Source organism: Salmo salar, chromosome 11, assembly GCF_965601325.2.
Source record: "Salmo salar chromosome 11, fSalSal1, whole genome shotgun sequence".
Classification (NCBI taxonomy): domain Eukaryota; kingdom Metazoa; phylum Chordata; class Actinopteri; order Salmoniformes; family Salmonidae; genus Salmo; species Salmo salar.
This window is the reverse complement of record NC_138301.1, coordinates 21,459,873-21,480,620: the sequence shown is the minus strand read 5'-3', so window position 1 is coordinate 21,480,620 and position 20,748 is coordinate 21,459,873. Positions and strand designations below refer to the sequence as shown.

General features: G+C 43.6%; 1 protein-coding gene and 2 non-coding genes across 3 annotated transcripts in view; all 3 read right to left on the bottom strand.

Moving 5' to 3' along the window:
- Positions 1-512: 512 nt before the first annotated feature.
- On the bottom strand, positions 513-585 carry trnar-acg (transfer RNA arginine (anticodon ACG)). Its single transcript has one exon. It is a non-coding gene; the product is annotated as a tRNA-Arg (tRNA).
- A 2,094-nt stretch (positions 586-2,679) lies between these two features.
- trnar-acg (transfer RNA arginine (anticodon ACG)) lies at positions 2,680-2,752 on the bottom strand. Its single transcript has one exon. It is a non-coding gene; the product is annotated as a tRNA-Arg (tRNA).
- A 3,479-nt stretch (positions 2,753-6,231) lies between these two features.
- adam10a (ADAM metallopeptidase domain 10a) overlaps positions 6,232-20,748 on the bottom strand; it is an 87,707-nt gene continuing 73,190 nt past the window's right edge. Inside the window, exons 5-16 of the mRNA XM_014126901.3 lie at positions 19,589-19,689; positions 18,772-18,939; positions 16,502-16,594; positions 14,557-14,740; positions 11,715-11,878; positions 11,284-11,467; positions 10,886-11,036; positions 10,558-10,741; positions 10,334-10,442; positions 9,950-10,170; positions 9,606-9,732; positions 6,232-9,443 (exon numbers count right to left, since the gene is read on the bottom strand). Coding sequence (XP_013982376.1) covers positions 9,334-9,443; positions 9,606-9,732; positions 9,950-10,170; positions 10,334-10,442; positions 10,558-10,741; positions 10,886-11,036; positions 11,284-11,467; positions 11,715-11,878; positions 14,557-14,740; positions 16,502-16,594; positions 18,772-18,939; positions 19,589-19,689 — 1,796 coding nt within the window. The 3' untranslated portion in view covers positions 6,232-9,333. The remainder of the gene's footprint in view (positions 9,444-9,605; positions 9,733-9,949; positions 10,171-10,333; positions 10,443-10,557; positions 10,742-10,885; positions 11,037-11,283; positions 11,468-11,714; positions 11,879-14,556; positions 14,741-16,501; positions 16,595-18,771; positions 18,940-19,588; positions 19,690-20,748) is intronic.

The following is a 20,748-nucleotide window of genomic DNA, read 5'->3' as shown; positions in this document are numbered from 1 at the left end:
TAATGCCCCCGTTCTGGAAAATACACAGTATGCTACATGAGAGGATTTCCATGTCATGTTACATTGTAAATTCACACATGCAAGAGCACATTATAAATCTTAAAGGTTAAGGCTGTATAGGCACCACTGCATTCCACCCCTCAGATGCTGTGCTATAAATATAAATATTTCTAACAAGCACAATATACAAAATACCATAATAATCATGTATACTATGAGTTGATCAATATCAGCAGTATACTGAACCACACAGTACAAGCATTTTTGTCTGTTTGAGGCCTACAGTACAGTACTTCCAAAAAGTACTATTTCAAAGGCAATTGACGCCCTCTAGTGTCTGAATTATGAAAGATACATATAGTGGATATACTTTTCTTCTCACTTTGTCCTGATGGTTTTTTAAAAGCATATTACAGTTTTGGACATTGATTCCGCCTAATCCGAACTGTTGATGTTGCATATAGCACACGTTGACAAAGTGTCACTGATTTTCAAATCTTAATCAAAAAGATCGAGCTTGCCAGGAGTTGAACCTAGAATCTTCTGATCCGTAGTCAGACGCGTTATCCATTGCGCCACAAGCCCAACAACAAAGAACCAGAACTCTGCTCTAATTGGTCAATTCTGGATACTTGGTGCGGACGGCAATATGATTGGTTTTTATGGTTATTAGGCGCATCGAATTTGCGGACATTGAGGGGATTCGAATAATCTGGGCCAGGCGCCCGGTTAGGGGTGTTTTGCACCGGGTGAAATTTGTAATCGAACTGCTTCCCGGGCGAGAGCCCCGTTCAAAGCCCACGGCGAAGTCGGCTCAAAACAAAAGTGTATGTCAAGTAATGAGTAGGATTCAGTGTTTTCACCTGCAAAAGTGATTGTTTTATTTCATGAAAACGCTTTATCGGCCTTCCCAATGAAAACTAAGAAAATCCGAACATATATTTTATGGAAAAGTTATGTTCAAAGTTTCTGGAAGACGCACTATGCTGCCTTGTCCCTCACCGCTTTTTCCCTTAATGTCACGTCTCATAGAACGGTAACCTCGCGGCTCAGCATAATCGAATCCGCTCATTGATTCAGCTTCACCGTTACTGGTGTATAAAAACTCAGCAAAAAAATAAACGTCTTCTCACTGTAAACTGCGTATTTTTCAGCAAACTTAACATTTATCGATTTTTGTATGAACATACCAAGACTCAACAACTGAGACATAAACTGAAAAAGTTCCACACACATGTGACTAATAGAAATGGAATAACGTGTCCCTGAACAAAGGGGGGTCAATATCAAAAGTAACAGTCAGTATCTCGTGTGGCCACCAGCTGCATTAAGTACTGCAGTGCATCTCCTCCTCATGGACTGCACCAGATTTGCCAGTTCTTGCTGTGAGATGTTACCACACTCTTCCACCAAGGCACCTGCAAGTTCCTGGACATTTCTGGTGGGGAATGGCCCTAGCCCTCACCCTCCGATCCAACAGGTCCCAGACGTGCTCAATGGGATTAACATCAGGGCTTTTCGCTGGCCATGGCAGAACACTGACATTCCTGTCTTGCAGGAAATCATGCACAGAACGAGCAGTATGGTTGGTGGCATTGTCATGCTGGAGGGTCATGTCAGGATGAGCCTGCAGGAAGGGTACCACATGAGGGAGGAGGATGTCTTCCTTGTAACACACACACACAGCATTGAGATTGCCTGCAATGACAACAAGCTCAGTCCGATGATGCTGTTACACACCGCCCCAGACCATGACGTACCCTCCACCTCCAAATCGATCCCGCTCCAGAGTACAGGCCTCGGTGTAACGCTCATTCCTTCGACAATAAACGCGAATCCGACCATCACCCCTGGTGAGACAAAACCACGACTCGTCAGTGAAGAACACTTTTTGACAGTCCTGTCTGGTCCAGCAATGGTGGGTTTGTGCCCATAGGCGACATTGTTGCTGGTGATGTCTGGTGAGGACCTGCCTTACAACAGGCCAACAAGCCCTCAGTCCAGCCTCTCTCAGCCTATTGCAGACAGATTGAGCACTGATGGAGGGATTGTGCGTTCCTGGTGTAACTCGGGCAGTTGTTGTTGCCATCCTGTACCTGTCCCGCAGGTGTGATGTTTGGTGTTGTTACACATAGTCTGCCACTGCGAGGACGATCAGCTGTCTGTCCTGACTCCCTTTAGCGCTGTCTTAGGTGTCTCACAGTACGGACATTGCAATTTATTGCCCTGGCCACATCTGCAGTCCTCATGCCTCCTTGCAGCATGCCTAAGGCACATTCACGCAGATGAGCAGGGACCCTGGGCATCTTTCTTTTAGTGTTTTTCAGAGTCAGTAGAAAGGCCTCTTTAGTGTCCTAAGTTTTCAGAACTTCTTAATTGCCTACCATCTGTAAGCTGTTAGTGTCTTAATGACGTTCCACAAGTGCATGTTCATTAATTGTTTATGGTTCATTGAACACGCATGGGAAACAGTGTTTAAACCCTTTACAATGAAGATCTGTGAAGTTATTTGGATTTTTACGAATTATCTTTGAAAGACAGGGTCCTGAAAAAGGGACGTTCTTTTTTTGCTGAGTTTTATGAAGTATAAATTAATGGCGCATGTAGACAAAGACACTCAGCACAAATTCACAAGATATCACTCATTTCCAAATCTCATTCAGACACAGAAAAAATACACGAGCTTGCCAGGAGTCGAACCTAGAATCTTCTGATCCGTAGTCAGACGCGTTATCCATTGCGCCACAAGCCCGTTGCTTCGTAGGAGAGCCATCGTATCTATCCTCCTGCGCTGTGAAGAAAACGCTAAAAAAACAGCGCAGAAGAAAAACGCATTTGTCTTGAGTCGGATACTTCAGTCAGCAGGGGCGACTCTAGCTTTTTAGGGGCTCTAAACTAGATTTGGTTGGGGTCTCCCCACCTCACCGCAATACATTCTAGCGTCTCCGCACCCTTCCCCCTCCCCACTGACAGCTGAAAGGAAATGTTATGTTTTAAAGTTCATTGCCTACACATTTTGCCATGGGGCAGAAAGAAAATGTTGCCATTTTATAACAAATGTAACGCAATTCTAGACATTTTGCCATGGGGCAGAGAAACTTTTTTTTAATAGCAGTTTCACAGCTAATTTCATGCAATGATACCCATTTTGCTATAGGGTGGAGATACATTTTTGCCATTGTAAAGATAATTTCCTACAATTCTACACATTTTGCCATGACTTATGCCATGTTAATATGATATGTGAGTGAGAATGACGAACAAAATCAATGGGGGTCCCCTGGAGGGTCCCCTGAATGCCCAGTCGGTATTCGATTACTACAAGTTTAGATAGCTGGCTAGACTAACTACTAATCTAAGAATTGACATGTGTAATTGTCAGTCAATCCAGTGACTGACATAAGATAAAAACTGCTGATGCACAATCAACTCTTGTATTCTACTATTCTTACTCTCAATAGTAAACTGAGACCCCAACTAAATAAATAAAACACTGGTTTGTAATATTTCAATTTTCTCCAACTACAGTATGTTTTCCAACCTAATATATATATATATATAAACATTCTAGACATTCTAGTCATTTAGCAGACACTCTTATCCAGAGCGACTTACAGTAGTGAAGGCATACATTTCATACATTTTTTTCCCCCGTGCTAAACTAGATGTATAAAAAAAGATGTATAAAAAAAATCTTGACAATCATACATTTTTACTAAGATTCAAATGTTATACAGATATTGTCAAATGGTTGCAAATCAGTAATTATAAATATAACATTTTGTACAAATTAGGATTCACAACCTGCGTACACAAAGTCATATTCATACATTTTATTTTTTATCACCAACTATACTAATACCTGTTAGAAAAATATTCTGCACAGCGGCCACTTTTCATTTGTCCTGTTATGCCTAAGAGCAAACTGGAGCCTTTTCCATCTCAATTCATACTGACTCCCAATAGGCATGGGAATTGATGGGCACACTGCATCAGAGATAAATGAATAATTTGCAGCATCCCAAGAATTTGTTGGCCACACAGTATTTTCACACACCCGAGCTCCACACAACAGCCATAGCCTTGGTAAGCAGACTGGGTGCTAAGACTACAGCCGAGCCGACAGTGTTTGAGCATCATCCTGTCCCCAGGATTCATTCACAGGCCTCCCTCTTTAATGAGACCCCTGCTATTTGTCTGACACCAGACTGGATCAGATGGCCCAGCACACAGCAGGACTGCTCCCCCTGTCCCAGTTGTGTCTGAGGGAAATGAAATCCTATCCTGGACAAACTGGCCCCCTGGTTTCCCCAGAGAGCTTTGGCCCAGAGATAGCTAGGTGCTATGAATCGACTGTGCATCTACAGTAGGCCCCAATCAAAACAGCCTGCCCCCTTATGGGTTGCAGTGTTCAGGCATAAGACCAATCTGCAGAACGGGACACTGATTAGACAGGGACCATGGTTATACTTCACATAGCCCTCACAGCCTTGTATACTGATACCCTGATTACAGCTACTTAATTATTTTACAGCTATTTATAATACTTTATTATCAATCCAAACTGCTTATACAAATACTTGACACAGTTCCTGGGTACTTGATTATGACAACCAATTGTGCTACAGTCCCATGGGATATGATACATGTTTCATCTCACTAAAGCTATATATTTGCAAACTTTTCAGTGTAAGAGGAGACATGATAAATCAAATAAATTAATTAATGGAATCAATTTAATGAAGGAGGAGCCGCCCTATTTAACATGTTCAAGTGACTGCGGGGCAAAATAAACATGGGGTAAAGAATTGGGAGTTTCAGCGCATAACTGGTGTGGCAGAAATGGTGAGAAGTTATTGTGAAGATTGGAATGCAGAGAGCAGTGTCAGGGAGGCTGCAGGCAATTACCTCTGCTCTCAGTGCTGAGGAAGTACAAAGGTAGACGGGTCTACGATTTTACTAGAGCCGTGGCTACCTTGGGGCTGTGTGATATAGAAAATAGTGTTCCAACATAATGAGAAATATGTCATTAGCTGTAAGGAAAAAACTTTGGGAGATAATATAATAGTATCTCCTCTATTGGATGCTGCTGAGAAATGTCCCCATCACTTCAAACAATCCAAACTAGAGAGACTAAATCATCCACAGAAACCACTGCCAATGTAAGGAAATTAGCTTGATTTCCTTTATTTTCTTTACAATACAAAACATTAACATACGGAAGACATTTAGACGCACATGAACATCACTGACATCACACCTGCCCAGCCCGACCAGCTCTTTCAATATTTAGATAATGAACCATATGCTTTTTCTATTGTCTTAATGGAGGATTGGTTTATTTCAAGATAATTAACGAGAAGACTATCGTCCAACCCATTGGGTATCTCACTGCATCCTCATATGACAGGTCTTGAAATATGATCAAATGGATCATTTACCTTAATACTTCTGACAGCCAACTTTCTAACTCCACCCATTACTTCTGGACTGTATTGCATTCCCAAAAGGTATGGATTATTGAGCAATTGTTAGTTTTACACTTAAGACATGACTCTCCTTCTGCTGTATAATTAGTGAATTTTGTCTCTTGTATAATACATTAGTTTACAAATTGCATGTATTTAATTTTTTCTACATTGGTCAGTGCAAAATTGCTTTTTAATTGTGTCATGGAAGAACATGTATGTCTATTACCAAATAATTTACTGTTTCTATAACTTTTAGTTTTCCATGTTATCAGTGCATTCTGAAAAGCTATTCAAGGATTGTTCAATAAGATGTATTTTTTTGCTAGTGATATTGGTTCTTGTAGAATCCGTTTCAGTTTCTTCCATATTGTTCTAGTGTTCTTAACTATGAAGCTGTTAATGTTCTTAGCTTTACCCTTTGAAAAATAGACATGTGAAAAGATTCTGGGGGTGAGCATGCACATCTTCAATAATTACCCATTGTTCCTTTTTAGTGCATTTAACAATGTCTCAAGTAAAAGCCTTGGGTGGGGAGTTGATGCAATTCCAAGTCTGGGAGGTTAAAACCACCCTCAGATTTAGGGAGATGTAAAACTTTTCTTTTTATTCTCTGAGTTTTTGAGCTTGATTTCCTTGGCCCAGTCAAGCTGTGTGATATCTTGAAGTGGGCCTTCTGGTTTGCTCATCCACTGAAAGTGACAAAGAACAAACCAACCATGGAATGATTTCTCAGACATTCATTTCCATTCTCAGAAGAAAATTTTGTTGATCAAGTCTATTTTTATTAAAGCATTTCAAGTAGTTCAAAAAAATAATAAACATATTTGCACAGTACTTTTAGCAATTTTAGTCAAATTTTTCAAAGTGAGCAGAACAGGAAACAGAGCCAAGAAAAGAAAATCATAAAGAATATTGAAGATACTGTATAAAACACAGCAGACATTAAAATCAGACAGTAGTACTAGACTTTTCCATTCTGGATTCTCTTGGTTTACATCACTTACATTTCAGAGCCCGCTTTTCTCAAAATACTTTTAGCAAGACAAATTAAAAGACAGAAATGTAAATCCCAGGCACCGCCCCCTATACACCCAACTATTACCTTCCCGCAGGAATAAAAAGACAATGAGACGAATGATTTAAGACGACCACCCTCCGATGAGCCTTACTAAATGCCAAAAGGTAATGAGAAACAATATTTTACTATCCAGCACAAACCCATACCCACCGGCACCAAACAGAAACATGTTAGAATCAAGGGAGGATCAGTTTTGTTTCCATTTCAGAGGCTCTCTTGTAGACATTGTATGTGGCTACATAGATACGAAGAGCCATTTTTCCTCATTCGATAATGACCAGTTTTGGGAGGAAACAATCAAGGCATTAATATGTGAAGAGGCCTGCTTGTCGTTAATTAAGCTCCAGGACACTCTTCTTCGGGTCTACCTACCTGATAAGGCATAATGGGCCAGAATCAGTCATAAAATATCAAGATAGCCACATATCATTTAAATGGAATAAACAAAGTCATAAAAAATAAAAGGACTTAGGGTTACCTCCTGACCTTGAGTACTAGTCTACGTTCATTCTGAGAAACTTATTTGAGAGACCTTGGTAACAGGCTTTGAAAGAATTTCAACACCTGCCACACAAATACAGGACGGTACATTTATCCCATGTCCTCTCCTCTCCCCAGTCAGTCAAGTTGACCTTCTAAAAGACACCCGAAGTCAAGCAGTGTCACTTTTGCAATCTGTTTCCTCAAGCCTCCTGAGACTTCAGCACTCCAAGCTGATAAACAGAGTCTCTTTGGATATCCTGCCTTCTGGGATTGTCCTGGTCTCCGTGGCTCTGAGTCGACAATACATTACAAACCCCACTGACCTCCAGACAGACTGTGGAGTTGCAATGGGCTCAGGAGAATCAGACTCAACTCCATTTAGACACATTGTTTATGATGTCTTTACACAAACCACAGATTATGACATATAGGTTTATTTTGGTGGAGATCATCACCAGAGCAGAGCTACGTACTTCCAATAGAGATGTGGGGTTAGGGAGAGAGACAGGACATGCAACACAGATATGCATCATAGGAGAGACACGACATGGAAATGATAGCCAAAGGGAGAACAGTTACAGGTAATTGGTAGCCTTATCAATCTCAGTTCATATGTAACAGCTTGGCATAGCTGGACACTCAGACATTAAGCCATTGTAGGACTTTATCGATACAATTCCCCCATATACAAATATCTGAACTGCTAAAATAAGAGACAAAAATATATATATAAAAAAAAAAAATCACATTAAAGCCATCCAGGATCTTCATCTGGCAAACCATTCATCACATTCCTAATGCATGCCATAAGTGTAAAAGATTCCTCAAGCAGCCTTCAAACTGGTATGTAACAGGGCATTCCGTTGTTCCCAGGTCAGCTCTTAAAGACTGTGCGTTTTATTAAGGTAACAACATTGGTGAGGGCAGCCGAGCTAGGTGAGAGCATGTCCAGACCAGTACAGTGACTGTCTGTGATGCCCTCTGTAATATTGCCCCCTATGGACCCTGGCCTGTGTTCGCAGGCTCTGGCCAAGGCCCTGTGACTTGAAGGATACGATGTGACCATGTTCAGTGGCATAGTCATGAGGTGTAGCACCAGCCAGCCCTCGGACAGCCTTGTATGCTAAAGCATTGAAGATTCTCTCCTTTCTTCCTCCATCCTACCCATCTCTCGTATTATAAATTGTATTTTAATGTTTAAGGACTCTTGGAAGACTAAAAGAGATCCAAATAAAAAATCTCACATGGAATGATCAATAGACAGGTACATCTGCTGCATTTAGCGGTTCAGTGATTCACATCAATGCATTGAGTCAGAAAAAAATAGCTGAAGAGAACAATATGTCATAATGAAGTGAAACATGTAAAAGCAAACCTGTCTGAATATGACACCTTCCACCAGCCCAATGATATCCCACGATATCACAACAGCCTCTACAACTCTGTCGCCTCTCTATACCCTCCAGTCCTCTGACAGAGGACTGCTTTAATCTTATTCAGCTTTAGGTTTACATTCCCTACATGTTCCGATAACAGAGGTCTGTTCTGATCCACCCCACATGAGCTTCTAAATGTGACAGACAGGGCTGTTTTTTGTTTTATTAATCCTGAGAGAGTGAATTAAAACAGTAAATAATCTTTATCAGACAGCAGGAAAACAATCGATTTCATATAATACAAAGAAAAAAAATCTATAATCTCAATATCTGTACAATTGCACGCAGAAAGAACATGTATGCTTTGGAAATAAAAGCCTGTGCATTTTTTCTTATCATGTTTTGATTTAAAAAATAATAATTACATTGGCAAATTAGTCTCTTCTGCGACAATGTCTCACATCCTGGCTTTGCATAGCAGCAAAAACCCATGTGACCTGCAGTCCTGTTTTCCTGCTCAGGAGGGCAGCACCTCAGAAAGGAAAAACAGATGAAAGAAAGAGGCTAAAAAGGAGGAGAGGAAAGGCTGCATTACCACAATGCTGCTGCTCTCCCCTGCACTCCAGTGAAGAAAAGAAAAGAAAAGAAATCAGTCATTTTCTCTTCCCGTCATTGCCAAGAGCTTTCCTATAATATTTTCTGCTTACAGCTGTGTGAAGGACAGCTCGGCTGGCTCCCAGAGCAGTGGTGTTGCTATAGTCCGTTAGGTCCTGGAACTGTACGTTTTGTCTATTGAAATCAGTTCTGTTGACAGTTTTAGCTTTGCAGATGGGTGGTTGCAATGAATGGTACAGGTAACTCTTTGGAGTGAAGTGTTCCCACTGTAGGCACTAGGAAGAACCAAGGCAAAGAGGGGCCCAGTGTCTCAGCGTCTCATCTGACCCAGCTGATAGTTCTCTCTGGGCTGGCGCTGGTTACGCTGCTGCTGGGGCTGCTGGCCATTCGATTGCTGCTGTCTCCTCCTCTTCAACGTGCCTGCATGGGAGACACGAACACACTGCTCTCAAAATCCTAACACTCACACACATACCTGCTTGCATAAGATTAACCAGAGTTACACTTCTTCCATACACTATCATTATTTTGTCAGTCTAGCTGGGGAGATAGGTTCCCCCCCCGTGTTGAGGCGTAACGTACCTGGCAGTGGCTTGGGTGGGGGCAGTTTGGGGTTGCTGCTGGGTGTGTGGACACTGCAGATCTTGATGAAACCAGCCATCAGCATGATGAGAGCAATGCCCATCAGCAACACTGCCCACCAGTGAGCCTGGAACACAGATTATGCCAAGTCATATTTTTTTAGTGTCGGACACAACTTTCATATTGAAGCCGGTAAGAACATTTCATAAAGAAGTGTATTTAGCTCCTGAAATTGTTTTTATGCCAACGGGAGTGACAGTTTCAGCAGTAGGGTGAACTAATGTTCTGAACAACACAGGTAACTACAGTACAACTAGGACATTGGCTGGGCCTGGGACACTAACCACTATCCACTCCGCGATGTTCTCGTAGAGCTCTGCGTTGAAGATGGCTTTCTTTAGCCTGGCCAGGGGGCCGTCTGCGTCCACCAGCCGGCACCTCATGAACACGTCGCAGTAACCCTTGAAGTCGTTGCAGGGGGAGCCTGGCTGCAGCGTGGTGATCTTCTTGCTGAAGAAGCGGGCCCACTTCTCAGAGCCCGTGCTGCTGCAGGTGTCAGGTTTCACTGCAGGGTGGGGGAGGAGAGATGGGGAACGCCACTGTGAGGTCACTGCTAACAGGACAGTCCCAGTCTTTGCAGGGTCTTGGTGGTTTAAGATACATGTCATATTGGGACGGCCCGATAATGGGCCGATGATAGTGGTAACAAGTAAATAACAGACACTTACTTCTCTCCTGACAGCAGACGTGGCACAGCTCAGTCTCATCTGTTCCCTCAATACTGGCGCAGGTACACACCTCCAGACTATACTTCTCACAGATGGAGCCAGAGCAGCCCTGGTCGACAGAGACGTAGAGAGGGAAAGGGAAAAACAGGGTGAGTGTCAGTTATGCTCCATTGTCATGATTTAAAGCACTTCAGCACACGTTTGGTCAGAGAGCTAGACCATACCCCGTTGAGGCAGACTTGTGTCTCTCCATGGCAGGCGGTGAAGTTGGCTTTGGGTTCAGAGGTGGGGCACTGGACAGTGCCTCCGTTACACATGCCCTGTTCAGCACACTCTGACTCATCCCTACACTTATCATTGGAGCCCTTGAAGTTGCATGTAGGTGTACAGCATGGACCCTGGCTGGGACTGACAACACAGAACCCACACCAAGTCAGCTTCAACTTCCTTTTTACTAAGTCAGAAACAAGTTGAATACTATATTAAATAAATACTACAACAGTACTAACCATAAAATCAACAACATTTTGTCGTCCATTATTGGCCACTTACCTGCAGATTTTGCCGGGCTTGAGTTTGCACTTGTTGCCGTCGGCCTCGTTGGCGTTGTAGCAGCACTCGTCTTTACACTGGTCACTGTAACCACAGTCACACTGCTCCCCTGCCTCCACCAGACCGTTACCACAGATGGGCTGGCCAGACTCTGCACAAACACACACAGGAAGGAGTGATGAGATGCAGTAGAGGACACATAACCTTGGATGTCCATTCCAATGACAAGCACATCCACACTTCCTATGCACATGCAAAGATGGACGCCCGCAAGTGCATGTGTGGACACACACACACACACACACACACACACACACACACACACACACACACACACACACACACACACACACACACACACACACACACACACACACACACACACACACGGCACTTACCCACAAAGCAGTTGCCCCTCTTCTTCTCCAGGACCTGGCTGATGTTCCTCACGCTGCAGATGGAGAACTTGTTGTTGTTGAGCTTGTCCCCTGACGTGGCCCGGGCGTACATGATGTAGTTCCCCTGCTCCTTCTTCTCCTGGGCCTTGGACTCTCCTGGGGTGCACTCTGTCCCAGAGTCATGCTGTCAAACCATAGGGAAGAGGTTCATAGGGAGCCAATGAGCATCCCTCTCCTCCCTCAGGAGGGCATTAACAGACTCCTCCACTACTGAGACTTTAAACCAAGAGAGATCCTATGTTGAGTATCTCAACAAAGTGGTATTCAAGTATGTACAACTGATTAGCATGTGCAGTATGATCTGGTTAGAGCTGTGCACTGCGATAAAAGAACACACCACAACCAGACAAGGCCCAGGACAGTATACTCACCGGAGAGCCAAAGTTGTGTCCAACCTCGTGTGCGAAGGTGATGTGGGAGACCTTGGGGGGGACGTGGGAGGCGTAGTTCTGCACCGTGATGATGCCTGTGTTCAGAGACTTCTTCTTCCCATCAGAGTACAACTTACTCTTCTCACAGATACCTCCGGAGCTCCCTAAGAACACAGTAAAACCACCCATCAAGATTACATACAGTACACACCATAGAGGAGGATTCTCTTTCACACTGTATCCCACCCAACAAACTAACAGGACTATAGTAAGGATTTCCATGGCATTGAGGATGTACTGTTTCCAACTCTGACACGAGTGACAGTGAAATGAAGTGACACTCTTATTGGAGTAAATTAAACCTGATACTCTGCCTGGAGTGAATAAGCAGAAGTCTTTGCTACTGTAGGGGAGCAGAGGGTATGTATTTTGGGCCCAGTGGTTACTCTTGTAGGTGAGACACAGAGACACAGACAGCAGCAGGAAGATGAGAGGAGGCAGAGCAGCCAGGTGGTGCTGAATATGCCCGCAGGTGGAGAGTGGCAGCTCGGGCACAGCAGGAGAGCTGAAGGGCGCTGCTCCACAGTCGCTGAGAATGCTAATTTAAACTCGCTCACTTACCCATTTTCAAAGAGAGAAACGCACTGTCTGGAACACACACATTGACAGACATGGCCAGTCAGCTGTATAGTGCGAGTGTGGAGCATACTCACACACTTAGATTTTTATCAATCAATTAGGGAAACCTGGTTTGGGTTGAATAGGGCCCCAGTTTCATATTGTGTTCAAAGGGAGTGTTTAAAGTCAGCTCAGATAGTGGGAGTAAGCAGTGGCAGACAGAGCTGAGTCAGAACAGATTCTCTGTCCCACCCTACAGTACTATCAGATTCAGCTGGAACATTGCCGGTCTGCCTCTAGGCTGCCCCTGCACTACACACTCAACACTGCCCTGTCTGAGATCACAGGGGGGGGGGGGGGGGGGGGGGGGTAAGGTCCAATCTCTCCTACAACTGTGGACCATGGAGGATTTCTATTGTCTAACCAGCCAGGCTAGGAGGACTGGGGCTCTGCTGGAACGCCAGGCAGTGGCAACATCTTTATCTGAGAATAGCCTGTGTGCTTAGTCATAAGGAGGCCACACCTTTGACTACAACCGCTTTTAGACACATAGAAACATGAAACCTAAGCACTTTACAGTATAGGCACATATTTGTGTGTGTGTGTGTGTAGTGTGGTAAGTGGTGTGTGTGTGGAAAGTGGTGTGTGGTAAGTGTAGGAGGAATGCCTCCATTGAAGTCACTTATGAGTGTGGTAATGGATCAAATCCATTAAGAAAACCATTACCCAGGCCTGACTGGTGTTTCTAGTAGCCGTCTGTTGTCAGTCCACTCCACTGGAGCGTTCAAGGCAGATCTCTTCTCTACGAGCCCACAGCCTCCCTCTACAGCGCTACAGACCCAGATCGATTCAGCTTATTTGCCCGTATTGATTCCTAGTGTTTGTTGTTGTTTTTCATCTTGGGTTCTGTGAGTCAGAAGTTAATCAAGATATGTTGATGATACCTGGGCCAACTGACACCGACTTTTCATTTAAACCTCATGAAGGAAAACAAAGCCTGAACTCTGACCTCTGGGGCTGCTGCTCATTGAAAGACACTTATAGCAGTAACATGTGAACGTGGGGTTCAACTACAGTACTATCCACTCTCTCTACGTCTTGATGATATCCTGAACCAGGCACAGCCTGCATCTGTATGGACTCCTGTTCTATCTGATTATGACTCGTCAGCCAGCACTGGAGGGCTCTGGGCCACCCCTGTCACTGGAGGGCTCTGGGCCACCCCTGTCACTGGAGGGCTCTGGGCCACCCCTGTCACTGGAGGGCTCTGGGCCACCCCTGTCACTGGAGGGCTCTGGGCCACCCCTGTCACTGGAGGGCTCTGGGCCACCCCTGTCACTGGACAGCATACCGCTCCAGTCACACTCAACAACTTCATATTATTCTAGTGTGAATCATTCATTCAGAGGTGTTCAGCCTGTACTTGTTTAGCCTACTTGTGTGTGTGTGTGTGTGTGTGTGTGTGTGTGTGTGTGTGTGTGTGTGTGTGTGTGTGTGTGTGTGAGAGACAGGGCCATTTCTGTCTGTGTGCTGTGGCTGTCTCATTGATTTCTCCCTTCTCACAGTCAACACTACTGACTGACTGACACTATGGGGTTGGTGGAGACCAGAGGGAGACCCAGCTGCAGGCTATAGAAAGGGGGGGTGATCATCTCCATGGATTGTTTCACATTCTACAAACATCTAAGAACTTCCTTCAGGAGAAGGACTCTGAATGTAGCTCCTTTGTCCTTGAGTGAACCTTGTTTGGAGAACGCTGCAGTTTTGACAAACACCCAGGGAGGGAGAAAGCGGAACACAAAAATGCATTTCAAGTGGAAACAGCGTGGAGACGATCCCTTAGCAAATCCAGTCCTCCTCGGCCTTGAAAATTAAATTACAGACATGCTGGTGGAACGAGTGGGGGGGGTTAATGGACTGAGGATCATTGAGTGTTCTGATAGTGTGCAGGACTCAGAGGGCAGAGCAGGGAACCTGCAGCACAGCTTTTGCTTCCTGTCTTCTTTACAATGGAGCGATCCTATTAGAGATACTGCAGACAGGGAGTCTCTCACAGACCACTGGACACTTGGGTGACTTCTTGGATGCTATACCTTCCTACTCTTTAAGTAGGCATAAATGTCCACTATTCTCAGTTTTCTTTTTTAATTCTCCACTGAATTCCTAGCCTGAGAGCCATTATGCAAATGAGTGCAGTACACAAGTTCAATTGGTGTGTGTGTACCTGCAGGAGCTCCGACCCAGGCCAGGCCCAGCACCCCGTCGTCAAAGTCCCTGTCGCTGAAGACGTAGGCCAGGCAATAGTCATCATGGTTCTGTTCTGAGTTGAGCTCCAGGAACTTCTCCACCCCGATGTTAGCAAAGCGGAACGGATTGGTGGTGTCCCGCTCATCACTGGTCGTGTTTATCTGAAGAGATCAAAAGGAATGGTTTATTGAATAGGTCATGAGTAGGTAATCACACCCACCAGGGTTTCCATTTGGAAAATGTGGCACCGGACGTTTGACCGGCAGCATTTTAATTTACCGGACATTTGAGGAAATTACCGGACCCGTAAACATTGGGTGTGCAACCTGATAAGGGCGTCCACCCACAGTGCTGAGAATGACATAAGTTACATTTAGATTATGGTAATTCATATTAACAGAACATGCAAGTCAAGCATGCAACAATGTACATTCCTTCTTCCCGAACTCTGAGGCACACTTTGATGTCAGAATAACATGTCCTGTTACTCAGCCAACAAGACCAGTAACGAACAGCAGAATCACTAGCCTTTGTCAATCTACTATTCCCCTATTGTAGAAAAGGTTACCTTTTCTATTGGTCAGATTGTCGAGAAAGAAATAGCCTATTCCAAACAGACTGGGACAGAGAATAATAAAAAATAAAAAAGCAATGAGTCTGATGCAACAGATCAGAACGTTTAGCTTAAAATGTTGAGACACTTATTTCTTTACATTATAAACGCAGCAATGAGCACATGGCAGTAGGCTATGCGTGAATGTTCCTTCCATTACGCAATTAGCAGGAAAAAGCTCACCGGTTTCATGTGACAGAGATGAAAATATCCGTTAGAAATTTAGAAAGAGGGGAAATGTAATATGCAACGCATGGGTTGACTAGGATGGTGCCTTGGGCTACTGGACAATGAAAGTTTATATAAAATAATTGCGTCCACGGATATGATCTGATTTTGGCTAGGTTACTTTGAAGCAAGGTAAGACATGCCTCATAATATGTAGGAAAACGTTCAGGTTTCAATTAAGTATATATTTTCAAAATGCATACTACCTCCAGCTAATTGCAAAGTGATGTGTGATGCGCTGATGAAGAGCCTATGCTTTTGCTGTTTGAGATGCTGTAGCAGCAGCTCTCGCGCTCCGACAGATTTTCCACTCAAAGGCTCTGTATCTGTATGCTGTAGGCGTGTGATAAATAAGATAGCCTTACAAAACTAATATACTGTACACAAGTGCCAATTTAATTCCACTAAATGAACCTATAGGCCGACTGGTATTAATATCAATGAATAAAGAGCATTATTTCGCAATGGGATTTTCTTCTTCTTCTCCCAGACAATTGACCGGCGGCAATTTTATTTATCGGCTTAAATTTAAAAAAAATAAAAAATAAGCAGGCTATTACCGGCTAACAGAAACCCTGAAACCCTGACACACACACACACACACACACACACACACACACACACACACACACACACACACACACACACACACACACACACACACACACACACCACACACACCCGATAGGGGAACAGACAGGAGCTTTGTTGAGAGGGCCTACAGTAACAGGTTCCTGGGGTATTGGAGAAGAGACTTCATACATAAAAGTCACTGTGTCTACATCACTATAATCATTGCTAAAGGTAACTATTCTAATGTGCGTTTGAAGAGAGAGCGGGAAAAGGCTTTAGACAGAGAGAAATGATTCTACTTAAAAAGTTTCCAGCTCCTTGGCCCCAGAGAAACCTTTTGTGAGTTGTTTTGAATTTTGAATTCTGAGCTCCCTACTTTAATTGGCAGCTGGTGTTCACCTGAGGATTTTAAGGATTTATTAGGTCTTGGAGTGTGGTGGAATACTGAAGTGAGGCAAATGGTGGGGCTCACCACACACACCCCCCCCAACCGTGAACACAAACTCACCCTGATCCTTTTGACCATGAAGCTGATGTTGCGGATGCCCAGGAAGTCAGTACCCTGGTAGATGGAGTCAATGGCCTTTACATGGCTGGAGATCTACAGAATAAAACAGTCACCATTAGATGATGAGAAGTGTGGAACAACTGCACTGCAGAGAGAACATCAGATAAATCATAGCATGGCATTAAAGACATGACATGTCTGTTACCCCACCAATGAATACATGAATAATATCTCTAACTACAGAATCACTGCGTTCAGCCTATTGGAATCAATCTGCTGATGACTTGCTCCACACTGTCCAGCCCATCCTATAAACAAGCCTCTAGTCTCAGAGTTAAACCACAATCCCAACGAACACATTTACGTCATCATCACAATGAACCTTTTTTCTTTATCTCACCAATGGAGAGAGTGAGTGTCCACAGAAATTACATTTTAATCAGCTAGTCTCTCCTTTAACTGGACCCTCTACTGTGAAAGGCAGCATTTCCTCTGCATCTCATTTGTTAGGCTATAGAACTCAGTCAGGAGGAACAAGTCTGCGATGCTGGGCGGGCTGGCTGAAGGAAGCCAGCCAACAACAACTGATCAGACCCACAGACAAACACTATTCTGTTTGTAATCCATTTCTCCTGGCGGAATTAAAGGGCAGGCCCTGGTTTCCCCCTGCCGAATGATTCAGAAAGGGTGTGTGTGTGGTGTGTGTGTGTGTGTGTGTGTGTGTATGTATTAGGGTTGACCTTATTTAGTCGATTGTTTGGTCGATATGCTGTTGGTCGACCGAGATTTCATTAGTTGAGCAGTCGCAAATTGATAAAAATAATTAAATGGGGCATTAGACACCTGTCTGATTTGTGCTCGTCTCAGTGGACTAATCAATTGGAGGCCACTGTGATGGCACAGTACATCCCTCTAAGATGTGCTACTGAAATTGTAAAAATAATATATTATATAAGAATAATGGTGCAACACTGATAAACTAAATAATATTATATAACAAAAGCGCTTTCTCCCGCGATGGATAGCGGGCGCTGTCCACGGTTCTGAAACTTAATCTTCAGTGTGCCGTTGAATTGGTGCCTTTCCCTATATGTTGCTATGTGTATAATAATAATAATGGTGTTGAGAACAATGCGACAGAGGCAGTAGCGGAGTGAGGAAACAGGAAACCAACTTAATTAGGTCTATAACCAAACTGTTAAACATGCCTGGCTTTATAAATCGTCCATATACATCTACAGAAATAAGACAGATCCTTCTTCTACTGACAGTTTGAGTGTTTGTTTAATAGCCTAATGATTCCGTCAGCACCAAGCCTCATGCAACTGCAAAATGTTGTATAAAGCAATTTCACAAATCCGGCTGTTTATAAATCTTTGCTATGCTTTAATGAAGGCTCTGCAAATGTTTTTCATTATAAGTAATACCAGAGTCTGTTCTATTTTATATAGTGTTGTTTACACTTCCAAACGGGCAGAAAAAAAGTATAATATTGTAATCTAACAGCACCCTGTTCGCTACACAATACTCATTCAGAACTTGCTCCTATATCCTCCTTTCTCTTCAATAGTTTCCACAACTAAGTCAAATGTCTTACACACATCTAACTTCCCCTTTCCCTCCTGCGCAACCAGTAAACATTCCCCCGTTTCGAGTTTATTTTTCACGTCCTCCTCATCCATTTTGCTGTCATGTGTTACAGTGTTCAGAGTTTGCTACAACCAATTTATTGATGTGATTATGATATGCTATAGGTCAGACCCTATTGGTCAGGTGCATGCACTGCATACATGTTTTACGTAAAGAGAGCAAGGGTCTAGGGAATAAGGAATGTTTTTCCTAAACAAATGAGGTATTTCGGTAAGAACGTTTCAGTCAGAAACAAGTAAGAAACAAAATGGGTGTAATTATGTTGCAGCTTCAGCACAGACAGCGGCAATAAACACTTGCCATGGTGCCTGTTCGCTGCAGCAGGAAGGAGAGAGAGACAACGTGCACCAGTCACACAGGCTCTCGCTGTCATTTAATTTTAACACAGTGTGGCCATCTTGAGTCATTTGTGTCTTATTTAATCAATCAGTGAGCTTAAAGCATCAGACAAGCCTCAGTGCATATAGTTGATTTTATTCAAACTTCGGGTGTGTCTATATATGGAAAAATACACTTAAAATGTAGACCAATAGAATAGTTGAAAGAACAGATGACTCTCGGTCGACCAATATTTTTTTTTTTGTCTGGGACAACCCTAGTGTGTGTTACAGCCTCAGTACCTGTGCGATGACAGCCTCTCTGGTGCCGTAGTACTTGAAGAAGAGGTGGTCAGTCTGGATGAAGAGCTGGCAGGTGTTCTTCTCTATCTGAGCTGCTCTCTTCTTCCTCAGGATCACCGGACCATGTCCATGGGACCTCTCCTCTTCCTCCACCACACTGCTGGTATCCTGCAGAGACAACAACCAGAGGAACTCCTACCATTAGTCAACTAGGAGGGAGAGATGGATGTGAGGGAGAGGGAGGTGGAATGAGGGGAGCTGGAAGAAGAGAGAGAGAGTGAGAGAGGGAAGTGGGAGGTTAAAAAAAAGATCCCAAGACTAAGAAATGACATGAGAAGGTGACCAACAGGAATGTGTACAGATTTCAGCCATTTTGGTCAGGGAAAAATCCCATGTCTTCAAATGTGGAGAATGAGGGCCCTGGCTTCTGAAGGGAGAAGTCTTCCAGAACATGGGTAAACATTTCCTGACACACCCCTGGTCTGACTCATCCCTGGGGAGAGAGAACACTAACTCCTCACCCTGCCAAATGATCTGTGACATCACTCTACTCAGTCATCCACAGAGCTGAAAGGGATAACAACCCAGGAACAACAAGAGGAATCTGGCTCTCGTTACAGCTCCAATAACAAGTTCAACTTAATCACTTCCATTTTTCCTTATCATGCTAACTGTTATTTTACCATGGAGCAAGAAAATGTGAGGTGGTTTGTATGGTCCTCCAGTACTGTGTCCAGAATGTGTACGTGGTTTTATAGTATTGGTGAGTGCTGTATAGCTATAGGGTTGGTTTCACAGTGGGGTATTATCAGCTCACCTTGAGAGGCTCCTCCATAGCCGAGGCCTGGTACTTCTTCATCCTTTCAAACACTGAGTGGTCAGCACAGCCCCCCTCTGAGCCATACTTATGAGGGTAATCTGGGAGGAGAAGAGGAAACCATCAATATGAGCTCAACCATATTTCCAGTAATATTGGTTCTCTCAGCTTCAGACTAAACCGGCTTAGAAGGGGAATGAAAAAGGTTGTACACAATAGTAGCCATAGGCCATAGTGTGGTCTCAACTACTCTATCCAAGGCCCTCTAAAACATACCAGTATAACCTCATCTACTCTATCCAAGGCCCTCTAAAACATACCAGTATAACCTCATCTACTCTATCCAAGGCCCTCTAAAACATACCAGTATAACCTCAACTACTCTATCCAAGGCCCTCTAAAACATACCAGTATAACCTCATCTACTCTATCCAAGGCCCTCTAAAACATACCAGTATAACCTCATCTACTCTATCCAAGGCCCTCTAAAACATACCAGTATAACCTCATCTACTCTATCCAAGGCCCTCTAAAACATACCAGTATAACCTCATCTACTCTATCCAAGGCCCTCTAAAACATACCAGTATAACCTCAACTACTCTATCCAAGGCCCTCTAAAACATACCAGTATAACCTCATCTACTCTATCCAAGGCCCTCTAAAACATACCAGTATAACCTCATCTACTCTATCCAAGGTCCTCTAAAACATACCAGTATAACCTCATCTACTCTATCCAAGGTCCTCTAAAACATACCAGTATAACCTCATCTACTCTATCCAAGGCCCTCTAAAACATACCAGTATAACCTCATCTACTCTATCCAAGGCCCTCTAAAACATACCAGTATAACCTCATCTACTCTATCCAAGGCCCTCTAAAACATACCAGTATAACCTCAACTACTCTATCCAAGGCCCTCTAAAACATACCAGTATAACCTCATCTACTCTATCCAAGGCCCTCTAAAACATACCAGTATAACCTCATCTACTCTATCCAAGGCCCTCTAAAACATACCAGTATAACCTCATCTACTCTATCCAAGGCCCTCTAAAACATACCAGTATAATAACCTTACTATCTCTAGCAGCAACATTCATCAGAGGGTGGAGATATCTGTTCATTAGGACAGAAGCTGTAGTTAATATATCTG